The sequence below is a fragment of the Trichoderma citrinoviride genome, assembly GCF_003025115.1.
Source record: "Trichoderma citrinoviride strain TUCIM 6016 unplaced genomic scaffold BBK36scaffold_12, whole genome shotgun sequence".
Taxonomy (NCBI): Eukaryota; Fungi; Ascomycota; class Sordariomycetes; order Hypocreales; family Hypocreaceae; genus Trichoderma; species Trichoderma citrinoviride.
Window position 1 is genome coordinate 1,415,854 of NW_020194720.1, and position 23,864 is coordinate 1,439,717.

General features: G+C 56.0%; 9 protein-coding genes across 9 annotated transcripts; 5 read left to right on the forward strand and 4 right to left on the reverse strand.

Moving 5' to 3' along the window:
• Positions 1–3,132: 3,132 nt before the first annotated feature.
• BBK36DRAFT_1181140 (hypothetical protein) lies at positions 3,133–3,523 on the forward strand (the record flags this gene model as incomplete). Its single annotated transcript, XM_024896238.1, has 1 exon — positions 3,133–3,523. A coding segment is annotated over one exon (391 nt), but the record flags the coding sequence as incomplete, so codon positions are not given.
• Positions 3,524–4,548: 1,025 nt separating this feature from the next.
• Positions 4,549–5,486, reverse strand: BBK36DRAFT_1143690 (hypothetical protein; the record flags this gene model as incomplete). The annotated part of the gene is made up of 3 exons (XM_024893618.1): positions 4,549–4,930; positions 5,208–5,298; positions 5,411–5,486. The coding sequence occupies 3 exons, from the start codon at positions 5,484–5,486 to the stop codon at positions 4,549–4,551; spliced, it is 549 nt and encodes a 182-aa protein (XP_024747303.1).
• Positions 5,487–6,309: 823 nt separating this feature from the next.
• BBK36DRAFT_1171429 (hypothetical protein) lies at positions 6,310–7,494 on the forward strand (the record flags this gene model as incomplete). The annotated part of the gene is made up of 1 exon (XM_024895567.1): positions 6,310–7,494. One exon carries the CDS (start codon positions 6,310–6,312, stop codon positions 7,492–7,494), a length of 1,185 nt encoding a protein of 394 aa, XP_024747304.1.
• A 1,624-nt stretch (positions 7,495–9,118) lies between these two features.
• On the forward strand, positions 9,119–13,794 carry BBK36DRAFT_1125554 (vacuolar sorting protein; the record flags this gene model as incomplete). The annotated part of the gene is made up of 2 exons (XM_024891297.1): positions 9,119–9,332; positions 9,416–13,794. 2 exons carry the CDS (start codon positions 9,119–9,121, stop codon positions 13,792–13,794), a joined length of 4,593 nt encoding a protein of 1,530 aa, XP_024747305.1.
• Positions 13,795–14,531: 737 nt separating this feature from the next.
• BBK36DRAFT_1125603 (L domain-like protein) lies at positions 14,532–15,896 on the forward strand (the record flags this gene model as incomplete). Its single annotated transcript, XM_024891301.1, has 5 exons — positions 14,532–14,610; positions 14,973–15,013; positions 15,088–15,348; positions 15,461–15,595; positions 15,681–15,896. The coding sequence occupies 5 exons, from the start codon at positions 14,532–14,534 to the stop codon at positions 15,894–15,896; spliced, it is 732 nt and encodes a 243-aa protein (XP_024747306.1).
• Positions 15,897–16,214: 318 nt separating this feature from the next.
• Positions 16,215–17,167, reverse strand: BBK36DRAFT_1125090 (histone-fold-containing protein; the record flags this gene model as incomplete). The annotated part of the gene is made up of 5 exons (XM_024891237.1): positions 16,215–16,317; positions 16,408–16,621; positions 16,758–16,848; positions 16,936–17,021; positions 17,104–17,167. The coding sequence occupies 5 exons, from the start codon at positions 17,165–17,167 to the stop codon at positions 16,215–16,217; spliced, it is 558 nt and encodes a 185-aa protein (XP_024747307.1).
• A 1,113-nt stretch (positions 17,168–18,280) lies between these two features.
• BBK36DRAFT_7228 (hypothetical protein) lies at positions 18,281–21,069 on the forward strand (the record flags this gene model as incomplete). The annotated part of the gene is made up of 5 exons (XM_024898540.1): positions 18,281–18,454; positions 18,521–18,536; positions 18,630–18,911; positions 18,966–19,033; positions 19,084–21,069. The coding sequence occupies 5 exons, from the start codon at positions 18,281–18,283 to the stop codon at positions 21,067–21,069; spliced, it is 2,526 nt and encodes an 841-aa protein (XP_024747308.1).
• Positions 21,070–21,405: 336 nt separating this feature from the next.
• On the reverse strand, positions 21,406–22,088 carry BBK36DRAFT_1095078 (hypothetical protein; the record flags this gene model as incomplete). Its single annotated transcript, XM_024889073.1, has 4 exons — positions 21,406–21,600; positions 21,665–21,700; positions 21,790–21,865; positions 22,012–22,088. Coding segments are annotated over 4 exons (384 nt in total), but the record flags the coding sequence as incomplete, so codon positions are not given.
• Positions 22,089–22,810: 722 nt separating this feature from the next.
• On the reverse strand, positions 22,811–23,725 carry BBK36DRAFT_1136258 (transcription initiation factor TFIIA, small subunit). The gene is made up of 4 exons (XM_024892926.1): positions 23,482–23,725; positions 23,231–23,378; positions 22,944–23,148; positions 22,811–22,865 (listed from the first exon to the last, which is right to left on the reverse strand). The coding sequence occupies exons 1-3, from the start codon at positions 23,526–23,528 to the stop codon at positions 22,996–22,998; spliced, it is 348 nt and encodes a 115-aa protein (XP_024747310.1). The 5' UTR covers positions 23,529–23,725; the 3' UTR covers positions 22,811–22,865; positions 22,944–22,995.
• Between the last annotated feature and the right edge of the window lie 139 nt (positions 23,726–23,864).

Genomic DNA, 23,864 nt, shown 5'->3' on the forward strand with positions numbered 1-23,864 from the left:
CTGCATTATGCACTCCTCCTCCTCCTTCTTCTTCTTCCTACGAGGTATCATTACTGGGCTTGATTTCACTTCATACTGTGCTCTGTAGATCTTAGAATATCTTTTTTCTTTCCGACCCCTGTCTCTTGCTCAGGCGAGTGAGCACTATCTTGCGGCCCGAAAGAGGGCCTTTTTCTTTCTTTTCTTAGTACTCCGTAGAGACCGGGACAGACAGCCTCAAAAGTCATCTCAGACGAGGTACTACCACTACTCGGTGCTTGTAAGTACCCGCACGTAACCTGCATGTGGTAAACGATACCCTGGCTTACATAAACCAGCCCTCTCCAGACAAATCCAGGGACAAAGGACAAGGATCTCCCGCCAATGCAAAGTTGACGGCGGTCTTTTTCCCCTTCAAAGACGAAATCAGCCCCCGTCGCGACGCCTGACTCGCCTGATCCAGCAGCTGTGAGCGTGTGTACAATAATACGACCACCTTTGTATGTACATACAATGGAATCCATCGAGCTCGGCTGATTGGCAGCAAGGGCCAAGAAGAGCGACTCTATTATACGGACACGCTGCCATCTGATTGCTCCGAAAATGTCACATTCGCGCGCCTCGGATCCGTCCAACTGCACGCTGCGCAGACCGTCTTTCTGCGCTGTCGTTGGACGAAGCCGTTGACCTGCGGAGTTTGGGAGTCTGGCTAGTCAGAGCATTAGGACGAGGCGAGGTGCTGCGGGCCTCGAGCAGGTGGGAGAGCGACAGATGAGAGAAGAGTGAGAGCGAGAGAGAAGAGGCCTTTGGAGTGTTGGATTTGCATGCGGGCATCGCATCATCAATCACACGTACCAAGTACATGTACGCGCACATGCGTCCTTACATGCTAGGACGCGCACATGGACATGCAAAGCCATGTACGAGCCAGGAGCAGCAACCACGGCCGTTGTTCTCCTCTTCTCTTTCTCCAGGTTTGATCATCGCCGCGGCCTTGATTCGAACTTCTTTCTGGCCCGTCGGCTCCGAAGGCCGCCTACCTAATGTCAAGCCAACGGCCAACAAGGCTCGACCCGTCATCAGCCTGAGCAAGTGCAAGCTCACGCAGCTTCTCTCGTCAAGTTGGATATCCGCGGCGGCGCGGGTATCCGCCGGAATCCCCTCCCGGGCCCTCGAGTCTAACCCCAGCTCAACCAGCTAAGGCCACGGGCCAGATCTTCTCAAACGGGGGGCCCCCTTCTTCGAGCTGGCTGTCCTGCGTCTGGCCTTCTACCGGGCACAGTGTGCGTGAGCTGCGTGGGAATTCTCCCGCTAGGGCCAAGGTTTCGTCCGCTGCCTGCATCCAGTGGGGTTTCGTCCGGATATCGCTGCGAACCAGCGGTTGACGACACGACCAGCATCCCACGACCATCCACGGACGCTGCCTGTTCTGGTCGACGTGCCCCGTGGCCAGGGCTCGCGCGTGGCTGGCAGACACACCAGGCGTGAGCATCTGCCACCTACGGAGGAAAGTAAAGAAAAAAAGAGGTGCTAAGGCGTCTTCATCTGGCCTGGACGATTCGCTTGCCGCCTAGCGAGTCTGGTGTTGACGCCACAGTGCCTCCATGTTGCGCTCCGTTTGATTAGCTCCGATCCTGGAAAGCGATCTTCCCAGGGTGGGAAGATGGCAGCAGAAAAGAGGCTGACGGTTCGACGAAAAAGAGCAATAATCACGCCCAACGAGCAACAGCATATGCAGTGAGCTGAGCATGTACCCAGAAAAAAGGGCAACGGGCTGCTGTTCGGCGATGTATCACAATGGGACACTGGACGCCGGACAAGATTGCTGCGTCCTGACTGGCCAAATCTCGCTCTTCTTTTCTCACTCACTCTCTCCCTTCGTCCAAACGCAGGATACAGGTCATCCAAAGGATACCCTGCGATGCACAACAGAGGCTCTCTTGCGGGACTTGTTGCGTGATACTCATTCCTTGGCGGGCTGCGCATTGTGTCTCATTGTCAACCCGTGGTCGGCGATCATCCGGGGACAGCGATTGGCTGGTGCGCACGAGTGGTTCCCCGAACAGACAACTTCCACAATGTCCTGTCATATTGAGGCTCATGAAAAATTGCGTCTTGTGTTACTCCCAAGAATGTCTGGCACTATTTCGAGGATGCAGTCAGACAGCTACAGCGTGTGATTGATTCAGACAGAAGTGTGGGCTCACACTCCTTGCTCGCTGGTGCTCGGCAACAAATTTGTCTGTTCACTCCGGAAGACTCACTTCCGTGCAGCTGTGCTCGCCGAGTGGGATGGATGCATGACGACATGATGGCCTTTCCCACTCATGATGAGACGCTGCCTCTGGGCGTACATGCTACGAGTAATACTCGTACTTGTCCGAGGATGACGGCACGCATCTTGCATGAAACAAGAGCACAGCAAGAAGAAGACGACAGGGAAAACCCGGGGTAGAGGGCTGAATTGCAGTCGACGAGAAATCACCTTGGGTTTGATGACAAGTGGATTGACAGAACCAATGAACCCAGCAGAGAGCCCCCGTGCCTTTTGGGAATAGGAGTGGCTATTCAGCACTCCCCTGGAATAGCGTGGCATCTGTCCCCTTGGTCCCCTTACGCGCCTCGGATCTTGAGATCGGCACTTGGCAACGAGGGAAACAGATCCGACAACGCACGCCCTTTTCCCTGCCAGTCCTGCTAAACGGGAAGCCACAGAGAGCGAGGGGAAAATAGAGAAAAGGGACTGCAAGGAAAACCAAGAGGAATGCGAGACCCCAGCCTTGCGAGCGGCGCGGCCGTGGGGCATCGGGCCTGGTCTGGTCTGTGATCTCTGAGCTGCTGCACCGTGCCGCCCTGGTCGCCGACCATTGCCCTCTTCTCGCGGCGTCCGTGTCAAGATCAATGTTGCTCCTTATGTGGTTTAATGCACCAAGAGGCCTGTGGTGAGCCGCTCAGTGGATCAGTGGCCCTGTCGAGCGCTGCGGTCGAGCAGGACGTGAGACGGGCAGAGGGCCTGTCACCTGGCCATTAGGCGTTTATCAGGGTGCTCTGTGCCAAGGCCAGCCAGCACCTACGGGCGAGCTCAACCTGACGCCCAACGGCATGACGAACCCACCGGGGGAGTGACTGATGGACTGCGGCAATGACGGACGGGCTTCTGCTGTCTTGCTTCCACCTGAGCTTCTGGACGGCCGCGGACAGGCCCGCCAGGCGAGCCACATTTCACGTCACAGCAGGTCGCAGTGGCAGCAGCTGCGGGTGGGACAGGGCGTCGTGATGGCCCGTACGGAGCACGAGCAGGAGGTGCTACGACTCGTACAAAGTCGCAGTGGGATCATATCACTATCGTACATACTTGTTGGTACTACTACGTACTACAGGAACGCTGATGCCGCGGCTTTCCACATTGCCATCTGGCCGAGTGTTACAGAGATCTGGACGTGTTACCGCGGGCACAAGATGCCGAAAGCTTGCAGCTGGACACAAGGACGCCTTCAGCACAGGCCGGCGCATGGCACCTGTGTGGATGGCGAGGTGGTGCCGGAGCTGGAGCTGCGAAGAGGCCACATTCGAGGCGACGCTCCTGCTGCTGCTGTAGTAGCAATATGGCAGCATAAGGCGAAGCTACACACATGCAGTACGAGACTGTCTGTACAGTGCAGCCAGTGCTGGAGCCTGAACCTCGGGGTCGCGCTCGAGAGGTTGTTGAAAAGGCGAGAGATGTTGGACATAAAACAGGCTTGAGGAGGCGTGCCTCCAAGCGCTGGTGCAAACTCTGCAGCCTTGTGGTCGTTGGCAATCCACGGCAACTGACAAAGACGCGGGGAAGCTCTATTGTGTCGCTCGTCTCAATCGGCCTCTCGGCAGATTCGAGCCTAGCAGTGGCAGCTCTTCGACAGGCCGTGATGCTAAGAAAAACGACGGCGCGGAGGCGACATGGCGCGGCACGCGGAAGCATGGCCGTGCAGATCTAGAGGCACGCTTATGAGGCCTGTCACGGATCGTCTTGTATGAACAAGTGCAAGATGCTGCTAGTATTACGGCTGGTCTCCATTTGCATTGACTGGCTGTATGTATGAGGCGTACAGTAGTGTTGGCTGTACTCCGTGCTGACAAGGAGAGTCGCTCCGTGCAGAAAGCAGCTCCGATACACGTTCGAGGCGGACGAGGCAACAAGGGGAGCATCCGCCATTTGGATCGATTTAATTTCGACTCGCCGTCGAACCAACGCCTGCTTCGGCGATAGCACGGGAGCGCGGAACTGCGCTGCATTGGGGCACCGTGTCCTTTCCGGCGGCTTTCGCACGGAGAGAGCCTTCTATATTGCCCTGCTGCCAGTGCCACCAAGCCCTGCTAAACTGCCACTGTCTTCCTCTCCTTCAGTTGGGGGAGGAGGGGCCGCCTTTTGTCCCCACCTGGGATTGACGACGGATTGACCCTTTTGCTCGCCAAAAGGCGACGGATTCTCCCGCTCTAGACGGACAGACGGACAAGGTGGAACGAGAAACGACCAAGGCAGGGAGGAACAGCATTCAGGCAATTGCTGCAGCTCGATGCTGGTATGTACCTCTAGCAGTACTTGTGTACGTTTCCTCTGTCACAGCCAGTCGCGATCCTCGACCCAGCAGGCGGTCGGCTGAGCCGGTCAAGGTACCGCTGTCTGAAGCTGCAGCACGGAGCAGGTACAACTACCTCGCTACGAGCACCCTGGCTCCTGCTTCTGCCGCCAGACGCCGCAGATGAGAGGTATTCGCTACGAGTCTCGAGGCCAGAGTACAAATACCCGATTTGGGTAGCGCATGCGCGCCATTGGACGAGGGCGGTAGATGCGGCATGTTGTCGCTGTCCGGACTTCTTGTGAAGCTGCTCCAGTGTTTGTAGCTTGGACGCCCCCTTCATGCGAAAGCTCGACGGCAGCATCAGTGTCTGCTCGGCGTCGTACGGAGGACGACTACAACGCGCACCAAGTACAGGCTACGCAGCCACAGCGTCGCTCTGCCTCGAGACATGCGCTGGCTTGCCGTCTGCAGGCCCGCCCACAGTGTGGTGCTGAGGTACCTCCGCAATATGCACGCGGGCGGGTGCGGGACTAAAGGCCGCAATAACCGCGCGTCGATTCGTGCTGCCGGCAGCGCCAAGAGACACAGCGACTCAGGATGCGCACTGTGCCCATCCCACTGTGGCAGCCGGCGGCCCGTGCGCTGCCTCTGTCCGCTTGTACCCCATACCTGCAGGCGGCGCAGGCTGCAAAGTACACCGTGCGGGCCGGCGACCCTGTGCTGCCAACCCTTGCCTCATAGGGGGACACCACCCGGAGCACTGCACCCCCCCGAGGGGAAGCCAGCCTGCACTGTGCCTGTACGGGGTACGGGGCGACTGCGTGCTCCAGCGGCCAGCAGTGCGCCGACGCCCAACAGCAGTCGCAGCGCACCTCGCACTCCACCGCTGGAAACCCTGCAGCCAGCGGCGTGCCGGTGCCCAGTGCGAGCGCGAGCGCGTCCGTACATGGTAGTAGTACCCCATACCTCGTACCCGCGGCACCCTCTGCAGCACGCACTCCCAGTACCACCCAGCACAGCTACCGGGGCCTCTCAATTGACGGCCGTATTAATATTACACCACCCTATACCCAATCTACCGCGCGCCTCTCCTCTCACCTCTCTTGTTTGCGTCCTCGCTTTTGCAAACCCATCTGCCCGCTGCTTCCTCCCCCGGATCGACCAAGCGAAAACCCTCTGGTTGCTTCTCCTTCCTTTTTTTCGAATCACATCACTCTGTTGAGCTGTTGCTCGACCGAACGGAATCTCGCCTAACCGGATCATCATCTTCGGCGCCCGCCTCCCTCTCATCTTCAGTAGCGGAGGAAGAAGCAATCGCCGGCTTGCTCCCGTTGACGACAGGAAGAACTCTAGCTGGCACGACACGCAGACACAGACACAGACACACACAGCACCCTCTTGCGACCTTATCTGTCTCCACAGACTGCGACAATATCCTTTCCCTCGTCTTCCTCGCCAGACGCTAGCGGACTATCGGACGGCAGGATCGCCCGCTCGCACCTATTTTCTTTGACATACCCAAACATCTCACACCGAGGACGAAAGACAACGATCGTCTACTATTGGATACTACCGGACGGCCAGAGAACGATTATACTTGACTGGAGTCCCTTCTCCTGGTCGATCAGAGCCGCGTCCACCGACAGCGTGGGGATATATACGGGACGCCCTCCACCCGACGCCCGTCGATTCACTGTTAGGTGCAGCGTCACCTAACGCCGCCACGATTGCTCCGTCAAGAGTCCCGTCGCGGGAAACCAACTTCCGCCACATGGCTATCGACGCCCTAAAGAACCTTGTAAACAACATACCCAGCTGGCAGACGAGGCTCGATGAGCTGAGCAGCCAGGTTGACAAGCGCCAGCTGGAGCTCGCCGCCCTCGCCGAGGCAAACAGCACCAAGGAGCCCGAGACCAGGTCGCTGAGGAATAAGGGGTCCGTCGAGTCCCTCAAGCCCAAGGACGATGGCGCGATGCACATTTTCTTCACCGAGGATGTAGCACCAGTCCAGCAGCAGCAAGATCTCGCCACAACCCCCCCACAGCCCAACAGGCAGCGCCGGTCCTCACCGCCGAGCCCGGCTGTCGCGAAGCGGCCGGCGTTCCCCCAGTCGTCAACAGACGCCAGCGGGGCATCCAGCAGCCGCATGGTCAAGAAGAGCAGGACGACGTCGATTGCCTCTGCCGACGGGCCTCGCCAGACATATCGTACCAGAAACATGATTATTGTCTACTACGACAGCTACGTGCAGGGCTTCTTCGATGATCTCGTCAGGTTCATCTCATCAAGTAGGAATCTGATGCGGAAGGCCAAGATGGCAGCAAAGGTGGCCCAGATTAAGAAGCTGGCCGAGATGGACGTGCCTGAGGATGAGAACGCGGAAGGCGACGACAAGGCTACCGAGGCTCTCCCCTCATTACGATACATTAGCAGTCGGCGGTATGGACCGACTGCCATGCGTCTGGGCCACCCCAGCCTCGCGGGCCAGGCACCGGATGTCTTTGACGAGCTGGACAAGGCCCTCGAGTTTGTGCAGAGCACGTGTGAGCACGGCGCCCACCAGTTCCTCAGGGACGCCAAGTGCAGCGAAGAGGTGTCCAAGATCCAGCAGCGCATTGGTGAGGTGCTCGAGATGGCCAAGAAGGAGATGGAGCGCATCGAACGCGAGGAGCCCGAGACGATGAAGGAGTCGGCGGACCCAAAGCCGCGCACCATGAAACCCATCACCGTCAGCAGGACATTGGTGCCGCACCACAAGGAAGGTGACGATGTCCACTCGCGGAAGCTTGAGGTGGCCGACTCCGCCGCGCCGAGGCTGCCTGCTGCTCTGCACATGGCTGACCGCATCGAGGCGGACCCCAACGCTGGCGACGACGACTTTGACACCGAGGCGCTGCTCGCCAGGATACGCTACACCTCATCAAGGCAGATGCGCATGCGGGCCGTGGTGAATTAGGGGAGAAGCGCCGATGATGTCTCTGTTTTCTTACGTCTTTCTTGGATTTCTTTGTTTGCATAGCCGATTGTCGTTCGGCGCGGGATCAGGACTTTGTCGCACAACTTCTCATTTTTCTTTTTGCCAATGACGGAATGAAAAAGAAACACTCTTGTTTTTTCTTGTCTGCTTATCATTAACGATCCTGGTATATGCATGGGAGTTTCGGGACATACGGGAGGTTATCTTTGCTACTACTATCTTGAACACATGCATTTTCTATTTCCACAACAAACAACAAAGGGGTGTTCTTTTGACAGCTTGAAAGCCAAAGTCGTTTTCTCAAGGGAGTCCATCAAACGCATATAGCCGCACTATGGGGGGTTGAGATAACTGGGCACATGGGCGTTTTTTTCTTGTTGTCTTTTCTTCGAAAGTAACATTATTTATTCCCCCTTTTCTACTTCATTCTCTATCATTCCCTCTTTGTTATCTTCTTTGGACTCACTTATACCTCCTTTAGTTGGATTACCTTGGCTACTGCTCGGTACTTTGGTTTTATTTTATGTTCATTACTTCTGATATACCTAGGTAGCTGCCCTGGAGCAGGGAATTGGGGTCGCAAAATATCTACCCTCTATACTGGGACCATGACTTGAATTACAGAAATTGCATCCTTGAGGATTGTGTCGTGTATTAGGTATGAGGTGGTTGGAAAGGGCGTGTGTTGGATCTCCGACCCTCTTCCTATTTGTTACGCACGCTACTCTCTGCTCTTTTGTCTCCTTGATTCTAGCTTGTTGTGAGTTCATATGAGACTTGATTGCTTACTGGGGGGGGGGGGGGGGGGAAATACAGACAACCTATCTCTGCTTCATCTCATCACTTGGGTGCCGTTGTCTCTAGAGGTATGGATATGACTTTTGAATACCATGTGACTGGTTTAACTAGGTAGGATAACTACCTACCTAAACACGGTATATTTTACTGCGGTCATTAGAGATTTATTGTGCTTTTGAGGCCAGACTGTGGAAATCAAACCCAAGGAGCAGTGGCTTTGAACATTGCCTATCGAGTGTCTGTAATAATAGGCCGTAGCCGTTGAAGGAATATACATGTATATTAACCAGACGCCTTCATCTGAAGTGGCTTATCCTGATGTGAGTCTACATGTAGCCTCCATCGTCCTTAGTGGTGTTAGTGGACGAGGCGCTAAACCCGCCCGCTGCGGCACTCCACTGCCTTTAGGCTACAGGTACCCTTACCTTAGCATTGCGGTCCGGTGACGTCCCTCCACCTTGCTCCAACAGCTACCTCATCCAACCTCCAGAGACGAGAACCTCTCTGGACTCCAACCTCCTTCTCTCCACACGCAACGACGCCGCGACTGACGACGACATCTCGCAATTCCCATCATCGCCTCTACCAGCTCCTGCTCGTCCGGCCAAAGTCAAAATGACGGCGATTTCCTCCCTGGCCAAACGATAGACGCCACATCCCACATTCCCCCCCTCCTTTCGCCGCCCGTCTCGATCCTTGGGGTCACGACAGTTTGTGTGTCGCTGGTCGAAGGACGAAGGACTACCTCTCTCTCTCTCTCTCTCTCTCTTTCTTACTTTGTCTTTGGTCGTTTGACTAGAAAGCCATGGGCCAAGGGTTCTCTCTCGCCACGCCGTCCGCCGGCGCGGCGGGCATAGACATTGCGCAGCTGCAGGACATCCAGTACGAAAAGAGCATCGGAAATGCGCGCTTCATGAAGAGCATCCGCGGCAGGCACGAGCACGGCGTGGTTCTGGTCAAGGTGCTCGTGAAGCCCTACACCGAAGTGAAGCTGGACAAGTACAAGAAGAAGATTATAGGTGAGCTTCCGGCGCGCGCTGAGCAACAAGTCTGTTTGCATACAGTTTGTCTAACCTCTCTCTCTGTGTGTGTGTGCCAACAGAGCAGCGCAAGGCGCTGGCGGGCGTGCCAAACGCCCTGGGCTTCCAGCGCATCATCGAGACGGAGACGAACGGATACCTGGTGCGCCAGTTTATGTACAGCTCGCTGTACGACCGCATGAGCACGCGGCCCTTCCTGGAGGACATTGAGAAGAAGTGGCTGGCCTTCCAGCTGCTCTGCGCCCTGCGTGACTGCCACGCCCGCGACGTCTACCACGGCGACATCAAGGCCCAGAACGTCCTCGTCACCTCGTGGAACTGGCTCTACCTGACCGACTTCTCCTCCGCCTACAAGCCCGTCATGCTGCCCGACGACAACCCGGGCGACTTCTCCTACTTCTTCGACTCGTCCGGCCGCCGCACGTGCTACATTGCCCCCGAGCGCTTCTACTCCTCCGCCGAGCCCCCGCCGCAGAAGCCCAAGATGACGTGGGCCATGGACATCTTCAGCGCGGGATGCGTCATCGCGCAGCTGTTCCTCGAGTCGGAAATCTTCAGCCTCGCCCAGCTGTACAAGTACCGCCGCGGCGAGTACGATCCCGTCATCACCCACCTGAGCGTCATCTCGGACAAGGACGTCCGCGACATGATTGCGCACATGATCCAGCTCGATCCCGAGCGGCGGTACTCGGCCGAGCAGTATCTCGACTTCTGGAAGGACAAGGTGTTTCCCGGCTACTTCTACAGCTTCCTGCATCAGTATATGGAGGTGATTACGGATCCGTCGTCGGGTAACGGGCCCATCTCTGGCGCTGAGAGGAACTTGGGGGAGTCGGATAACCGCATCGACAGGATCTTCAACGACTTTGACAAGATTTCGTACTTTCTGGGATATCAGACGGAGAAGCAAACGACAGAGCCGATGATACCAAAGTCGAGGCTTGGGCTTGACCATTTTCCTGTACGGCTGAGCATACCGAGTCACGAACATGCCGTCTCTGCGGATCTCGAGCCGCCAGAGGACGACGGGACGCTGATTTTCTTGACGCTGGTTGTCTCGGCCATGAGGACGACGGCCCGGGCGGCTTCGAGGATCAGGGCGTGCGACTTGCTGTTGGCGTTTGCCGAGAGGCTTACAGACGAGGCAAAGCTGGACAGAGTGCTGCCGTATCTGATGACGCTGCTACGCAAGGAGGAGACGGACATGGTGCTCGTAACCGTGATACGCGCCGTCACCCAGCTGCTGCAGCTCGTACGGATGACGACGCCGATCAACTCCCATGTGCTGGTGGAGTACGTCTTGCCCCGGATGGAGATTGCCCTCGGGACAAAGTCGTGGACGCCCAACTCGCTTGTGCGGGCGACGTATGCGTCTTGCATAGGCAGTCTCGCTACGACCGCTCAGCGGTTCCTGGAAATGGCATCCAGCCTTCGAGCGGATGGATCGATGCCCATCACCGACCCCGAGGTTGAGCCAGGAACGGACGGCGCTGCGGCCAATTTTGAGAGCATGTTTGACAACGCAAACCGACAGCTCTTTGAGATACTGGAGAGCCACACGAAGCAGCTCGTCGAAGACCCGGATGTTCACGTTCGACGAGCGTTCCTGACGTCGGTGCCGGAGCTGTGCATGTATTTCCAGGAGAACTCTAATGACATTCTTCTCACGCACCTGATCACGTATCTGAACGATAGGGACTGGATGTTGAAGAGTGCCTTTCTGGACACCATTGTGGGCATTGGCGCGTTCATAGGCGGCACGAGCCTTGAAGAGTTCATCCTGCCTCTGATGATCCAGGCCCTGGCGGATCCGGAGGAGACGGTGGTGCGTTCGGCTTTGCACTCGCTGGCTCAGCTGGCAGGTTTGGGCTTGCTATCTAGGTCAAAGATCTGGGAGCTGGCAGACCTGGTAGGGCGGCTGACGATGCACCCGAACATGTGGATCAGGGAATCATCAGCAGAATTTCTCTCCATGGCCGCCAAATTCCTATCCAAGGCCGATGTTCAGTGCATATTGCTGCCGCTGGTCAGACCATACCTCAAGATACAGCATCTATCGGACTTTTCCGAGCTCAATCTACTTGACTCCCTGAAGCGGCCACTTCCCCGGGCAGTCTTTGACCAGGCGCTGACGTGGGCATCGAAGACGGATAAGGGCGTCTTCTGGAAGTCGGTTCTGGGCAAGCGAATGTCGTCAAGTCAGGGAGCGCTTACTTCGGCTGCACTGATACCCTCCTCGACAAGCAAGATTAGCCGCAACGAAGAGGATGAGCAATGGCTCGAGAAGCTGAGGAACTTTGGCCTCAAAGCCGAAGACGAGATGAAGTTTCTGGCCTTGTGCGAGTACATTGCGCGACTCAGCACCAGCAAGGCGCGGGATGCCGTCGTCATGGTGTCGCCCGCCCCTGAAGAAGAGAACATGCCTACTGGCTTTGTTCAGCTGAAGGAGCTGGGCGTAACGATCCAGACGGTCTTCTTCGACGACACGCCCCTGAAGGACCCCTCTGCTGCGATGCCAAACCTGGAGCCTACGCCGCCTGTGTCAGGGCCGTATACGATTGCCGATGCGTTATTAGACGCCTCCATGACGATAGACGATACGCTCGCCAAGAAGAAGCGCGCTGCTCTCTCTTCGCACAGACGGATGCAGAGCCTTGGGCCCCTGCCTTCTCGCAGTACGGGACGCCTGCTGTCTCCCACTGGTAGCGACAGGGCGAGCTCGATTGATTCTCGGGCCCTCACCTCTCCCCTGGGGCCAGGAGACGACACCGCCTCGTATTCTTCACGGAGAGGCATACGGCACCAATCGAGCGCTCTGAGCCTCTTGGATCGCAGAGACGGCCACAAGTCGATCCCGGAGATTGGGACTAGCGATGCCAATGCGTTTGGAGAGGTGGAGGGGCCATTTACGCAGACAGAGCCTGTGCAGACCATTTCTCGACCGGCCACAGAAGGTGGCGACACGGCCGGTCTGAGACAGGTGAGGCACAGCTATGAAGGAACGGATCCGCACGTCCGACGCATGCTTGACAACATGTACGTCGAAAACTTCCCTCGCGACGTGCTGGAGTTTGGGCCCATGGTTCAGCCCATCTCTGGAGACAAGAGCAGATCGGTCAACGTCCCGGGCGCAGATCCTCCATGGAAGCCCCAAGGCAATCTCGTGGCGACGTTTGCAGAACACCGTGGGCCCATCAATCGTGTCATTGCGTCTCCCGATCACATCTTCTTCATCACGGGCGGCAACGACGGGACAGTCAAGGTGTGGGACACGCAGCGGCTTGAGCGCAACATTACGAATCGGTCCCGACAGACTTACAAGCATGGTGATGGTGCTCGCGTCGTTGCCCTTTGTTTTGTCGAGAATTCGCACTGCTTCGTTAGCTGTGCGTCCGACGGCAGCGTTCACGTCGTAAAGGTCGATACGGTTCCCTCGAGCGGTATCATTCGATATACGAAGCTGCGGGTGTTGCGGGACTACCAGCTACCGGAAGGCGAATACGCAGTGTGGTGCGAGCATTTCAAGCAAGAGCAAAGCTCCATTCTCGTCATCGCCACCAACCTATCGAGGATTCTGGCCATGGACTTGAGAACCATGACAATGCTATACGTGCTGGAGAATCCTGTCCATCATGGGACGCCTACGTGTTTCTGCGTCGACAAGAAGAGGAACTGGCTGTGCGTGGGGACCTCCCATGGAGTGGTCGACTTGTGGGATCTCCGGTTCAAGATGAGGCTGAAAGGATGGGGCGTGCCCGGGAAGGGATCCATCTATCGGCTCTGCGTGCACCCTACCAAGGGCAGAGGCAAATGGATCTGCGTCGCCGGAGGAACCGGGCAAGGAGAAGTGACGGTATGGGACTTGGAGAAGACGACGTGCAGAGAGATTTACCGAACGGGTGGCAGTAAGGATGGCCCGAAGGGATATACTGCGTGGGAAGTCGACGAAGACAAGCCCGAAGGGATGCTGGGCCGATTTGCGACCAATCTCGAGATGAGCGACGCGGCAAACGCGGATAGAGGAGTGCGAGCCATGGTCGTGGGCACGGGGACATCGGAGGAGTCTCGCGAAGTCCGCCATGCGTTTATGCTCACGGGAGGGTCAGACAAACGGCTCCGATTCTGGGACATTTCTCGGATCGAGAACTCTTGCATCTACAGCGGCCTCCAGCCGGATGAGCAGGCGCCAACATATGCCAGCTCGCACCCAACGACGTCGACAACGCTGAACACGGAGCGCTTCGCAAGGAACGCGGCGTCTGCGCCGAATGCGGGAACCGGCTCCAGGCAAAAGGCGCCGAGGTCGACGGTGATTTCGATGCAGCAGCAGCAGCTGCTCAAGTCGCACCTGGATCTGATTATGGACGTGGCGATTCTGGAGTATCCGTATTCGATGAGCGTGTCTGTGGATCGGTCTGGGGTGGTGTATGTGTTTCAATAGAATTGCTCTCACTTTGTACTTGGAAACGAGGGGTAAGATGAGCTTTGGGGTTAAGGTTATGGTTAAAAGAGGGAACTGCGTTTTGGAGTCTTGATGATGTCTGGATTTAGATGGTGAGATAGAGCACTTGGTGTTGCGTTGCTTTAGATGGGTGGAGAGTCGGGGTCTGCTTTGCAGCATTTGCAGAAGTTCTGCTCAGATGAATGACTAACGAAGAACATTAATGCCCCGTCTTCGAGCTATGAATCTTGAGTGCTTGTTTGCTCTATTTCTCTTGGAACTTGTGAGTAATGCTTAAGCTGAAGCGTGAAGTCGAAGCGTGGCGCTAGCTTCATTGTGGCGCCACCCAAAAGTGTGGCGCTTCCTCTGCCCAGTGGGAAATTTCCACTGCCTCGTCTCCAATCATTTCAGCCTCGCGCATCCCAAGTTCTCGACATCGGACATGCGACACTATCCATCTTCCTCTTCTTCTTGACCAACTTCTTTTGCAGCGTCGCAACGACAAGCCTTCTGCGTGATGAACCCTGTAGTTTGATCTATCTGAGATTGAAAACTGGCCAATCGATACGTACGGGCAATTTCGTCAGCCAATTGTTGCTGGGAAACACCTCGAAACCTTCGAACGAAGCGAAAAGCGAAAGCGAAGACGGGAACATCTCGTGCTTGTTTTGAGCGATTCCTCTACGACGACCGATTATTTTCCCGCCTCGTGTTCTGCGAATCATAAAGATACCAAGATGCGGCTTACGGCCGAGTTGATTCGGGATTCATTGTCCTATCTGAATCCCTTGAAGGAGAGAGAGCTTGATCTCCGAGGTGCGTTTTGAAAACCTTCCCACGTCTTTTTCTCCCGTCTTCTTCTTTTCGTCCAAAACTTCCTTGCCGAATACAAAAGGGGAAAAAAGGAATGGAAAGGGAATTGAGAGGGGAGGGGAAACAAGGGGGGAGATTGAAAAGAGCAGATGCTACACCTTTTCTTCGTCTTGGCTTCTTTTCGGTCTTCTGCTTTGACCCTCTCTCTTTTTCTTCTCCTTTGACTCTTCTTTTCTTGGGTCTCGCCTTTCTTTTTCTTCTGTTCTGCTTTTGAGAGCTTCTTCTTTTTTTGTTTTGCCAATTTGTGAAAAAAAGGAATATTTGATACATTTGAAGCTTTTCTTGATGGCGGCGCAACGGAACAGGACATCGAATTCCTGCAATCGAAAACCTAGGTGTCGCTGGCGTGAGTCTTTCTCTCTCCCCCCCCTTCCTCTCCTCTTCTTCTTTTGCTAAACGGAAAATATCTGGCGGTTGCAGCCCCACGATGCCATCGACTTCACCGACAACGACATCCAAGTCCTGGGCAACTTCCCGCTGTCCCCGCGCATAACGACGCTGCTCCTCGCGCGCAACCGCGTCGCGAGCATCCAGCCCACGCTGGCGGCCGCGGTGCCGAACCTGCGGAACCTGGTGCTGGCGTCCAACAGCCTCGTCGAGCTGGCGGACGTGGATGCGCTGGGCGGGTTGGCAAGGCTGACGCATCTGGTGTTGGCTGATAATCCCGTTACGAAGAAGGAGGTGCGTCATCATTCTCGTTCACCTCTGTCACCTTTCCCACGGGTGGTGGCTTTGTTTGGCTAGCTTTGGGAGGGTTGTATCGAGTGGGTTGGACTGACTTGTGTGTGTGAAGCATTACCGATATTGGGTCATCTGGCGGTGTCCTTCCGTCCGCTTCCTGGACTATGAAAAGGTCAAGCAGGCGGAGCGGGACAAGGCCCGGGAGCTGTTTGGCACGGAAGAAGAGCCCACGGCTCTGGCCACATCGGTACGTTAAACCACCCACCCCCACTCCCCATCTCCCCTAATAATATAATGGTTACATTGGTATATACTGACCGTTTGACGCGCAGATCATGGGCAAAAAGTCCAAGCTCGACGTCACAGCCAACGGCTCGTCGGCCGCGCCCTCGAAGCTCTCGCGGATAAAGCTCACCGACGCAGAGAAGCAGCGGCTGCAGGAGCGGATCAAGAAGGCGACGAGCCTGCAGGAGATTATTGCGCTGGAGAAGGAGCTCAACGAGGGGCGGTTACCGTCGGGGGTGTATGGCGATGCCATGGAGGAGTGAAAGAATGACTCCTTTTTGTTTCTTTTCTTTGTTATAACTCGTTGTCTGGCACAGGTTTATTGGTCATTTGATTTACAATGGTTGCTTTTTGAGAATACACTCTTCGTAGAAGGAGATGAGAGGGACTGGGTTTGGTCCACAAGTTGTTACATGATGATAGATGGAAAGAAATCGCCATGAATTGCAAACTCTCTCAAAACTATGGACAGCAGCAAACGCAGTATGAAAACAAACCAAACAAGCAAAAAGTAACAAGTCATCATCCAACAATCATCCCCGACGAGGACGACGACGCGAACGCCGACGCACCGCGAGCTTCTAACCCGTCATGTCCACGTCCGCATCATCATCCTCGGGCTGCGCCGCCTGCCTCATCTCCAGCTCAAGCTGATCACTAGGGCCATCATCCGTCCTGCTGCTGCTCCCGTTCCCAACAACAACACCGTTGCCCTCGCCGTGCTTGTTGCTGTTGTCGTTGTGGTGGTTGTCCTTTTCCTCGTTGCGGAGGGACAGGGTAAAGGGGTTGGTGCCGGCTGCGGCCTTGCCGTTGGCGTGCGCCTTGGACTTGCCCTTTGATGATGTGCCGTTTGTCGGGGCCACAGAGTCGGGGAGGGGCTCGCCGCGGAGGCGGGCCTGGTTGATGGCTTTGGCCTTTTTGAAGGGGATTGTTTTGGGGGCGACGTCTTCGAGGAATTCGAGGTTGTCGCGGTGGGAGATTGCGTTGGCTTTTTTTTTTTTTTTTTGGGATTCAGTAAAGAAAAGATTGTAATGGTGTAGAGACGATGAGGGAAAAGGGGAGAAAGGGGAAAGGGAAAGAGAGGGGGGGTTGAGATGTGTGTGTGTGTGTGATTTTGGACTTACCGACGTCTTTGTATTGGATGTTGCGACGGGGTTTGCGTTCTAGTTTTGCTTGGGTGTGGGCTTCTTCGGTGAGATGCTGGATGAACATTTCCTTGACAATGGGCATGATGTGTGAGCTTTTTGGGTTCCCTTATAGAGGAAAGAAAAGGGGAAGAGGTAAAAATGGGTTAAGACGTACGGCGGCGAGGGTGATGACGAAGGCGGCGTTGTTGGAGCACATTTGCACGTCTGGATCTTGGCTGATGATTTTCTTGACTCTTGATACTGAGGGAGGCAAGTGAGCATCTGTTTCTGAGGAGGGAGGATGTCGGGGGGATGTTGTGTTGAGAAGAATAAAAAAACTTACATGGGAGCTGAGTCTGGCCGGTGGGCTCCTTTCGGGGAGGGATTGCGTTGGTGTTGTAAGGCATTGTCGCGGGGTTTCGACTTGAGTGGTTGGGATGTAAGAGAGGTGTTGTTGAGATGTGTTTGGCTGGAGGGGATGATGGGTGATGAGTGAGTTGGGTTGATGATGTGAGTTGAAAAGCTGTGGATCACGCGCGTGAGGTGTGAAGATGCAGGAGATTTTGCGGACTCCCGCTTGTTGCTGGTGGGCTTTGGCAGGGAGGATTGAAGGCTTCGTGGATGTCGAGTTTGATGGCCTGAGCAAGGAGAAACGAGCGGACGGGAGCTGTGCTGAAGGGATTCGTTGGAATTGGTGGGAAATGGCCCGGGTTCGAGGTCGAGGGCTAGAGGCGGTTTTGCAGGACAAAGTCGAAGACTGAGGTGGGCTCAAGACAATTAGGTAACCTAAGGTAGGTGAGCTGCTGGAGGATGGCGAGCAGCTGTAAGTCGAGGTTGGGCAGCTTATGGAGGTCTGGAGATGGCTCAGTCTAGATGAGTGAAGATTTAGAGTAGTTCTGAGATGGTCCAAAGTAGAGTTTGGTAAAAGAAGCTGCACGGGTTGAAAGTGAATGTCTCTTTGATATCTCTTATTCTGGTCTTATAGGCGCAGGCTCAGGTAAGGTGCTCCAGAAGGCCCTCCCGCGGGTTGGGTGACACGCGACGCCCTGACGCGACTTGTTCAGCGATGCGCCTGGGGCTGCTGCACCCACTGAGGCGGCGGCTTCTGGTGGACGGTCCCCCCAGCTGTAGCGCATGCACTGGGACGGAGCCACGGCCTGGAGATCTGCTCGTGCTGCATGGAGTGCGTGCGTGCTGCTTATCTTATCTGCCGAGCGTGTAATGTACTTCGTAATACTTGAACTCGATGGTCACTGTGGCAGTTCAAGTTGATGTCAACCTGGTAGAGCTTCGTTTGCGACAACTGCCCTGCTTCAACGCCCTTTGCTCCCGCCGCACCGTACACACAGAAACAAGCGAGCGCATTACTGCCATCATTGCAATTCGCTTCGAACCGCAACAAGTCACATCAAACATCGTCAAGTCGCATCGCATCGCATAAAGGCGCATCGAGTCGCATCCAGCAGTCGCACGCAGACCCGGGCGTCGACCCCAATCGCCATGCTGCGCAGGTCGGTGCCATGAACTCGACGACGACTTCCATGGCTGCCCTCAGCCCGTCCATCTCGCGGCGCCCGTCCATCAGCTCGCGCGTGTCCTTTGCCGTGTCCCACGCAGAGCAGGGCGAGGCCGCGGGCCAGGCGCCGAGGGAGGGCCAGATCGAGGAGGAGATTGCCGAGATCAAGAGATATGAGGTGAGCGAGTGTGTGCTTCGCCATAGGCGTGTTGTATGCTCTGGTGCTGACAGGTCTGGAATACAGGACTTTACAACTATAGGTGAGAGCGAATAGACTTGGAATAGTCCCCTCCCGCATCCAAACGTCACCACCGCGATAAGAGTACGAACAGGGCTGACGCTCGGAGGGACAGACTGGGTACAAGATGCTGCGCGGGAACAGGCACGGCGGAAAGCCCGCAGGAAACGCACCGCAGGCGTTTACAGGCTCGGCCAGCCCGGCTGGAGATACCGGCTGTGGGAGTCGTACGACGCCGCGCAGGGATGGATCGTCGTCACCATCATCGGGGCGGCCATTGGCCTGAATGCCGCGTTTCTCAACATTGTGACGGAGTGGCTGGCCGACATCAAGACGGGCCACTGCACGACGGCGTTTTATCTGAATGAAAAGTTTTGCTGCTGGGGAGAGGACAATGGTATGTTCTTGGGGGGGAGAACATTTGGAGTGTGTCACTGACTGATGGCTGTAGGCTGCGAGCAGTGGCATCGCTGGACAGGCTTTGGCCCCCTCAACTACTTCATCTACTTTGTATTTGCGGTATGGATTTTTTACTTCCTTGGCTTTTGGACTTCCTAACTCTGCGGTAGACCTTGTTCGCTTGCGTATCTGCGACGCTCGTCAAGTCATATGCTCCGTATGCAGCCGGTTCTGGCATATCGGAGATCAAGTGCATCATTGCCGGCTTCGTCATGAAGGGCTTCCTCGGATTCTGGACCCTGCTGATCAAGTCCATCTGCTTGCCCCTGGCCATTGCCTCCGGCTTGTCCGTCGGAAAGGAAGGACCCAGCGTTCACTACGCCGTCTGCACCGGCAATGTCATCTCGAGGCTGTTCGACAAGTACAGGAGAAACGCGGGCAAGACGCGCGAGATCCTCAGCGCCTGTGCCGCCGCGGGCGTCGCCGTCGCCTTTGGCAGCCCCATCGGAGGCGTGCTCTTCTCGCTCGAGGAGATGTCGAGCTACTTTCCGCTCAAGACCATGTGGCGCAGCTATTTCTGCGCTCTGGTGGCCACGGCGGTCCTCTCCACGATGAACCCCTTCCGCACGGGACAGCTGGTTATGTTCCAGGTCAAGTACGATCGCGATTGGCACTTTTTCGAAATCGTCTTCTACATCATCATTGGCATCTTTGGCGGCCTGTACGGCGCCTTTGTCATGAAGTGGAATCTTCGAGCGCAGGCGTTCCGCAAAAAGTACCTGACAAAGTACGCTGTGTTGGAGGCGACGCTCCTCGCCGCCGGAACCGCCATCATCGCCTATCCCAATGCCTTTCTGAGGATCGACATGACAGAGAGCATGGAGATACTCTTTCTCGAGTGCGAAGGGGCAGAGAACTACCACGGGCTGTGCGACAAGGACAAGAGGGCGTGGAACATCGTGTCGCTCGTCCTCGCGACGGTGCTGAGAGTGTTCCTCGTCATCATCTCATACGGCTGCAAGGTGCCCGCCGGCATCTTTGTGCCCTCCATGGCCATCGGCGCCTCGTTTGGGCGAACCGTCGGCATCATCGTTCAGGCCATCCACGAGGCGAACCCGAGCAGCGTCTTCTTCTCCGCCTGCAAACCGGACGAGCCATGCATCACGCCGGGCACGTACGCCTTTCTCGGCGCGGCGGCAGCCCTGAGCGGCATCATGCACCTCACGCTGACCGTCGTCGTCATCATGTTCGAGCTGACCGGGGCGCTCACGTACATTTTGCCCACCATGATTGTCGTTGGCGTGACCAAGATGGTCAGCGAGATGTTTGGAAAAGGTGGCATCGCCGACCGCATGATCTGGTTCAACGGCTTTCCATTCATCGACAGCAAAGAAGACCACAACTACGGCGTGCCGGTCTCTCAAGTCATGCGGAGCTCCGTCGTGTCTCTGCCCGTCAGCGGGCTGACGCTGGCCGACGTCGAGCAGCTGCTGGCCGAGACCAAGTATCAGGGATTCCCCATTGTGCTGGACGGCAGCTCCAAGACGCTGGTGGGATACATTGGCCGGACGGAGCTGCGGTATGCCGTGGATCGGGCAAAGCGCGAGCGGCCCGTTTCCCCAGACGCAAAGTGCTACTTCTCGCCGCATCCGACAACGACAAATAACCAGGCGCCCATCACGCCTATTACCCCCCACTTCCGCGCGGACATGACGGCCTCTTCGCCCCTCGATTTCAGCCGATACATCGACGCCACGCCCGTGACGGTGCACCCTCGCCTGCCCCTGGAGACGGTCATGGAGCTGTTCCAGAAGATTGGGCCTCGCGTCATCCTCATTGAGTATCACGGCAAGCTGTCCGGCCTCGTCACCGTCAAGGACTGCCTCAAGTACCAGTTCAAGGTGGAGGCGGCCGAGAACCCGAAAGACGACCACCACATCACCGAGGGGCAAGAGCACCTCTGGAGCGCGCTCCGCAGGGTGGGCTTTTGGGTGTCGAACTCGGTGTCGACGGTCTCGCGGGGTCATATTCGGCTTAGTGGGCAGTTTGACGACGAGCGGCGGGCGGCGGCGGCGGCGGGGAGGAGGAGGAGGGAGGGGATCTTGGATGGGGATGAGGATGGGGTTGATGAGGGTGTTGAGTTGGAAAGGAGGTAGATTTGCTTCGGTTTAGCATTTTGAATAGAGCGGATACATGACATTTCCTCGTGTTCTTGCTGCGCTTTCCTTTTCTTGGTTCTTTGCGCCTTGTATATCTATATATACGATGAGATAAAACAGCGTTTGAAGCATTGTTTTCTGATGAGCAATGTGATTTCTCTTGCCTCAACTGCGCAACTCACCCAGATCAGGAACATCCTCATCGCGATACCTCTCCCCCACAACAGCCAAATCCTCGTCCAACTCAAGCACACCAGCACCACCCACAGGCACAGGCACAGCCTGATCTTCCGGCCGTCCATCCTCGCCCTCGCCCTCGCCCTCGCCCTCGCCCTCATCCTTGCGCCCGGCAACGACGCTGCCGGCAACGAGGAGAGCCGCGCCGGCCCACCACATCGGGGGCAGGGCCTCGGAGAAGATGACGAGGCCTGTGAATGCGGTGACGAGGAAGTTTGTGGAGGTGTTCATGATGGAGACTTGGGTTGCGGATTTTCCTCTCTTGAGGGCTGTTGTGAAGAGGGACCACATCTTTTGTCTTTGTAAGTATACTGAGAGGGAGAGAGGGGAGATATGGGAAAGGGAGGTAGCTTACGATGCCGTTAAAGGTTAGGTTGAGGATGAAGAAGATCTTGGTATTTTGTGTTAGTTTTGAGGGGTTTGGTGAGCTTTTGGTTTGAACGGGGGGGAAAGACTTGCGGTGCGGATGATGATTTCGACAATGGAGGAGTGGGTTTGGATGTTGAGTGATGTGGCGATGGCGGTTGAGAGCTTTGATGTGAGCTCTGTTGTGGTTCTGGCGAATTGACTAGATGTTAGTTTGACTGATTCATACAACTAACACTCTTTCTTCTCCAGGTTCGATGAAATTGAGGATTTGCCATGTGAATGATGTATACAATTGAAGTAGGTAGATACCAAGAGAAAGAAACAAAAACATACAGCTTGGCAAACACGCCGTTGAACGCCGCGCAAGCACCGCTCGCCACGGCAAAGAACATCCAATGCTGCCTCCACGAAGACGAAGGAGAAGAAGAAGAAGAACTGAGCAGCGCGTCCATCTTGTCGCCCTTGCTGCTGCTTTTTCTCGACGACGAGGCAGATGCAGGAAGAGTGGATTTTCTGCTGGTGGCGGAGGAGGAGCGTTGATGAGGCCGGGAGTCCGGAGAGGTCGGTATTATGTGTTTGGTGGCCCGCCGTTTGCGCGCGTCCATGGTTGATTGAGGGTGTTACTGGATTGGGGCAAATTGGCCGTTTTTCATTTGGAAGGAATTCTGGGTTGGGGGATTTTTGTTGTTGTGGTGGAGGGGGGAGGACAGGTGTTGAGATGAAGGAGAGTAGGAGTGTCGATTTGCAACGGCCAATTGCTTTGTTTTGATGTCGAGGGTGAGAACAGGCGACGTTGATGCTCTGTCAACTCAAGGCCTGGCTGAGGACATGACATGCTGTAACAATGGATGAATTCAGTGCTGTGGGCAAGTTGCCTATGGCTTGGGCTGGGGTGCTTCCACCGCCACAGTGGCGCGCTCTGGCTGTGGCTCCAGGACAGGGGGATGGACTCGTCACATTGAAGGCATCCCGTCACATGGCCTTGAGATCGATACGCGTGTACGGAGAACAAAGACGCGATTATCATTTGCAGCATCGTCTTTTTCTATCCCATCGGTGGCCCAGCCAGACCCCAATTGACAAGCATCAACTGCTGTAGAAAGCAACAAATTCAAGCACTATGCCCTGGCCCTGTAACCGTAAACCCAAAACGCCGTCCCGTTGCCGATATTGATGCTTGTTTGCCCGCCCCCCTCTCTCCTCAATGCCGTCTTATTTCTTGCTTTCGATATCCCCCTCAACTTCCCGCGGTGAAAAAAATGGCCCAAACTCCGAATCGATCAACGAAAAAGAAAAAAATCCTCCTGTCGCGCTTTTTCACTGTCCCTCGCCAGGTCTCTTTGCATTGCAGCTAACAATCTTGACCTTGTCCGCCTGAACAGAGACGCTGCCATTGTCCATCTTGAAGGTGACGTTTTTGATGAGGAACGTCCATACTTCGTCGCAGAATCGATATGTGTCCAAGCTTCCCTGCGATTTTTTCGAAAGCACTAGTCAGCTCGCCGCACTCTCCAACTCGAGCACACGCCCCAGAGAAAAAGGGCCGCTTTACCTTGAACTGGAGCCGGCTCTTGACGTTCTTCTGCAGCGCCTCGGTGATGGCCTGGTCAAAGTTGCTGAGGATCTTCATGGCCAGCTGCGGGTGGATGCGCTCCTCGCTGATGAGGTCGTCCAGCGTGTCCGTCAGGGCGAGGCCGATGCTGCGCGCAAACGAAAGGTTAGCGACCAAATATCCCCCAACAGTTGTCTGTGTCCGGCAGGCAGGCAGCAACTGCGGCGTCGCGGTGGGGGGGCGCATTTTACCTGCTCCTGCGGTAGAGCTCGTAGAAGGACTGCGCGCCGCTTGCCATGGCTGAAAGGGGTGTATGATATTCGATAGGAGGCGAGAGGCTTCTTTGCGGCGTTTGGTGCTGGAAGCGGAATGGAAAGGGCTGGGAGGCGTTGATGTCTGGGGAGAGTCTGCGACTGCTGACAGATGAACGGTTGAGGTTGATGGTTATAGGCAGCCTTGACGCTAAGCCAGCCTCAGCGCAGTGACCGTTAGCGAACCTCAGTTACCGCTCGACTGGCGCTTAATAACGGCCTGGAGCGTAAATCAGCCTCCGAAGTCGATGCACCCCAGAGCGAAGCGGCGATGACTCAGCAGCAAAGGGGAGGACGGGATGCTTGTCATGTGACGTCGGCCA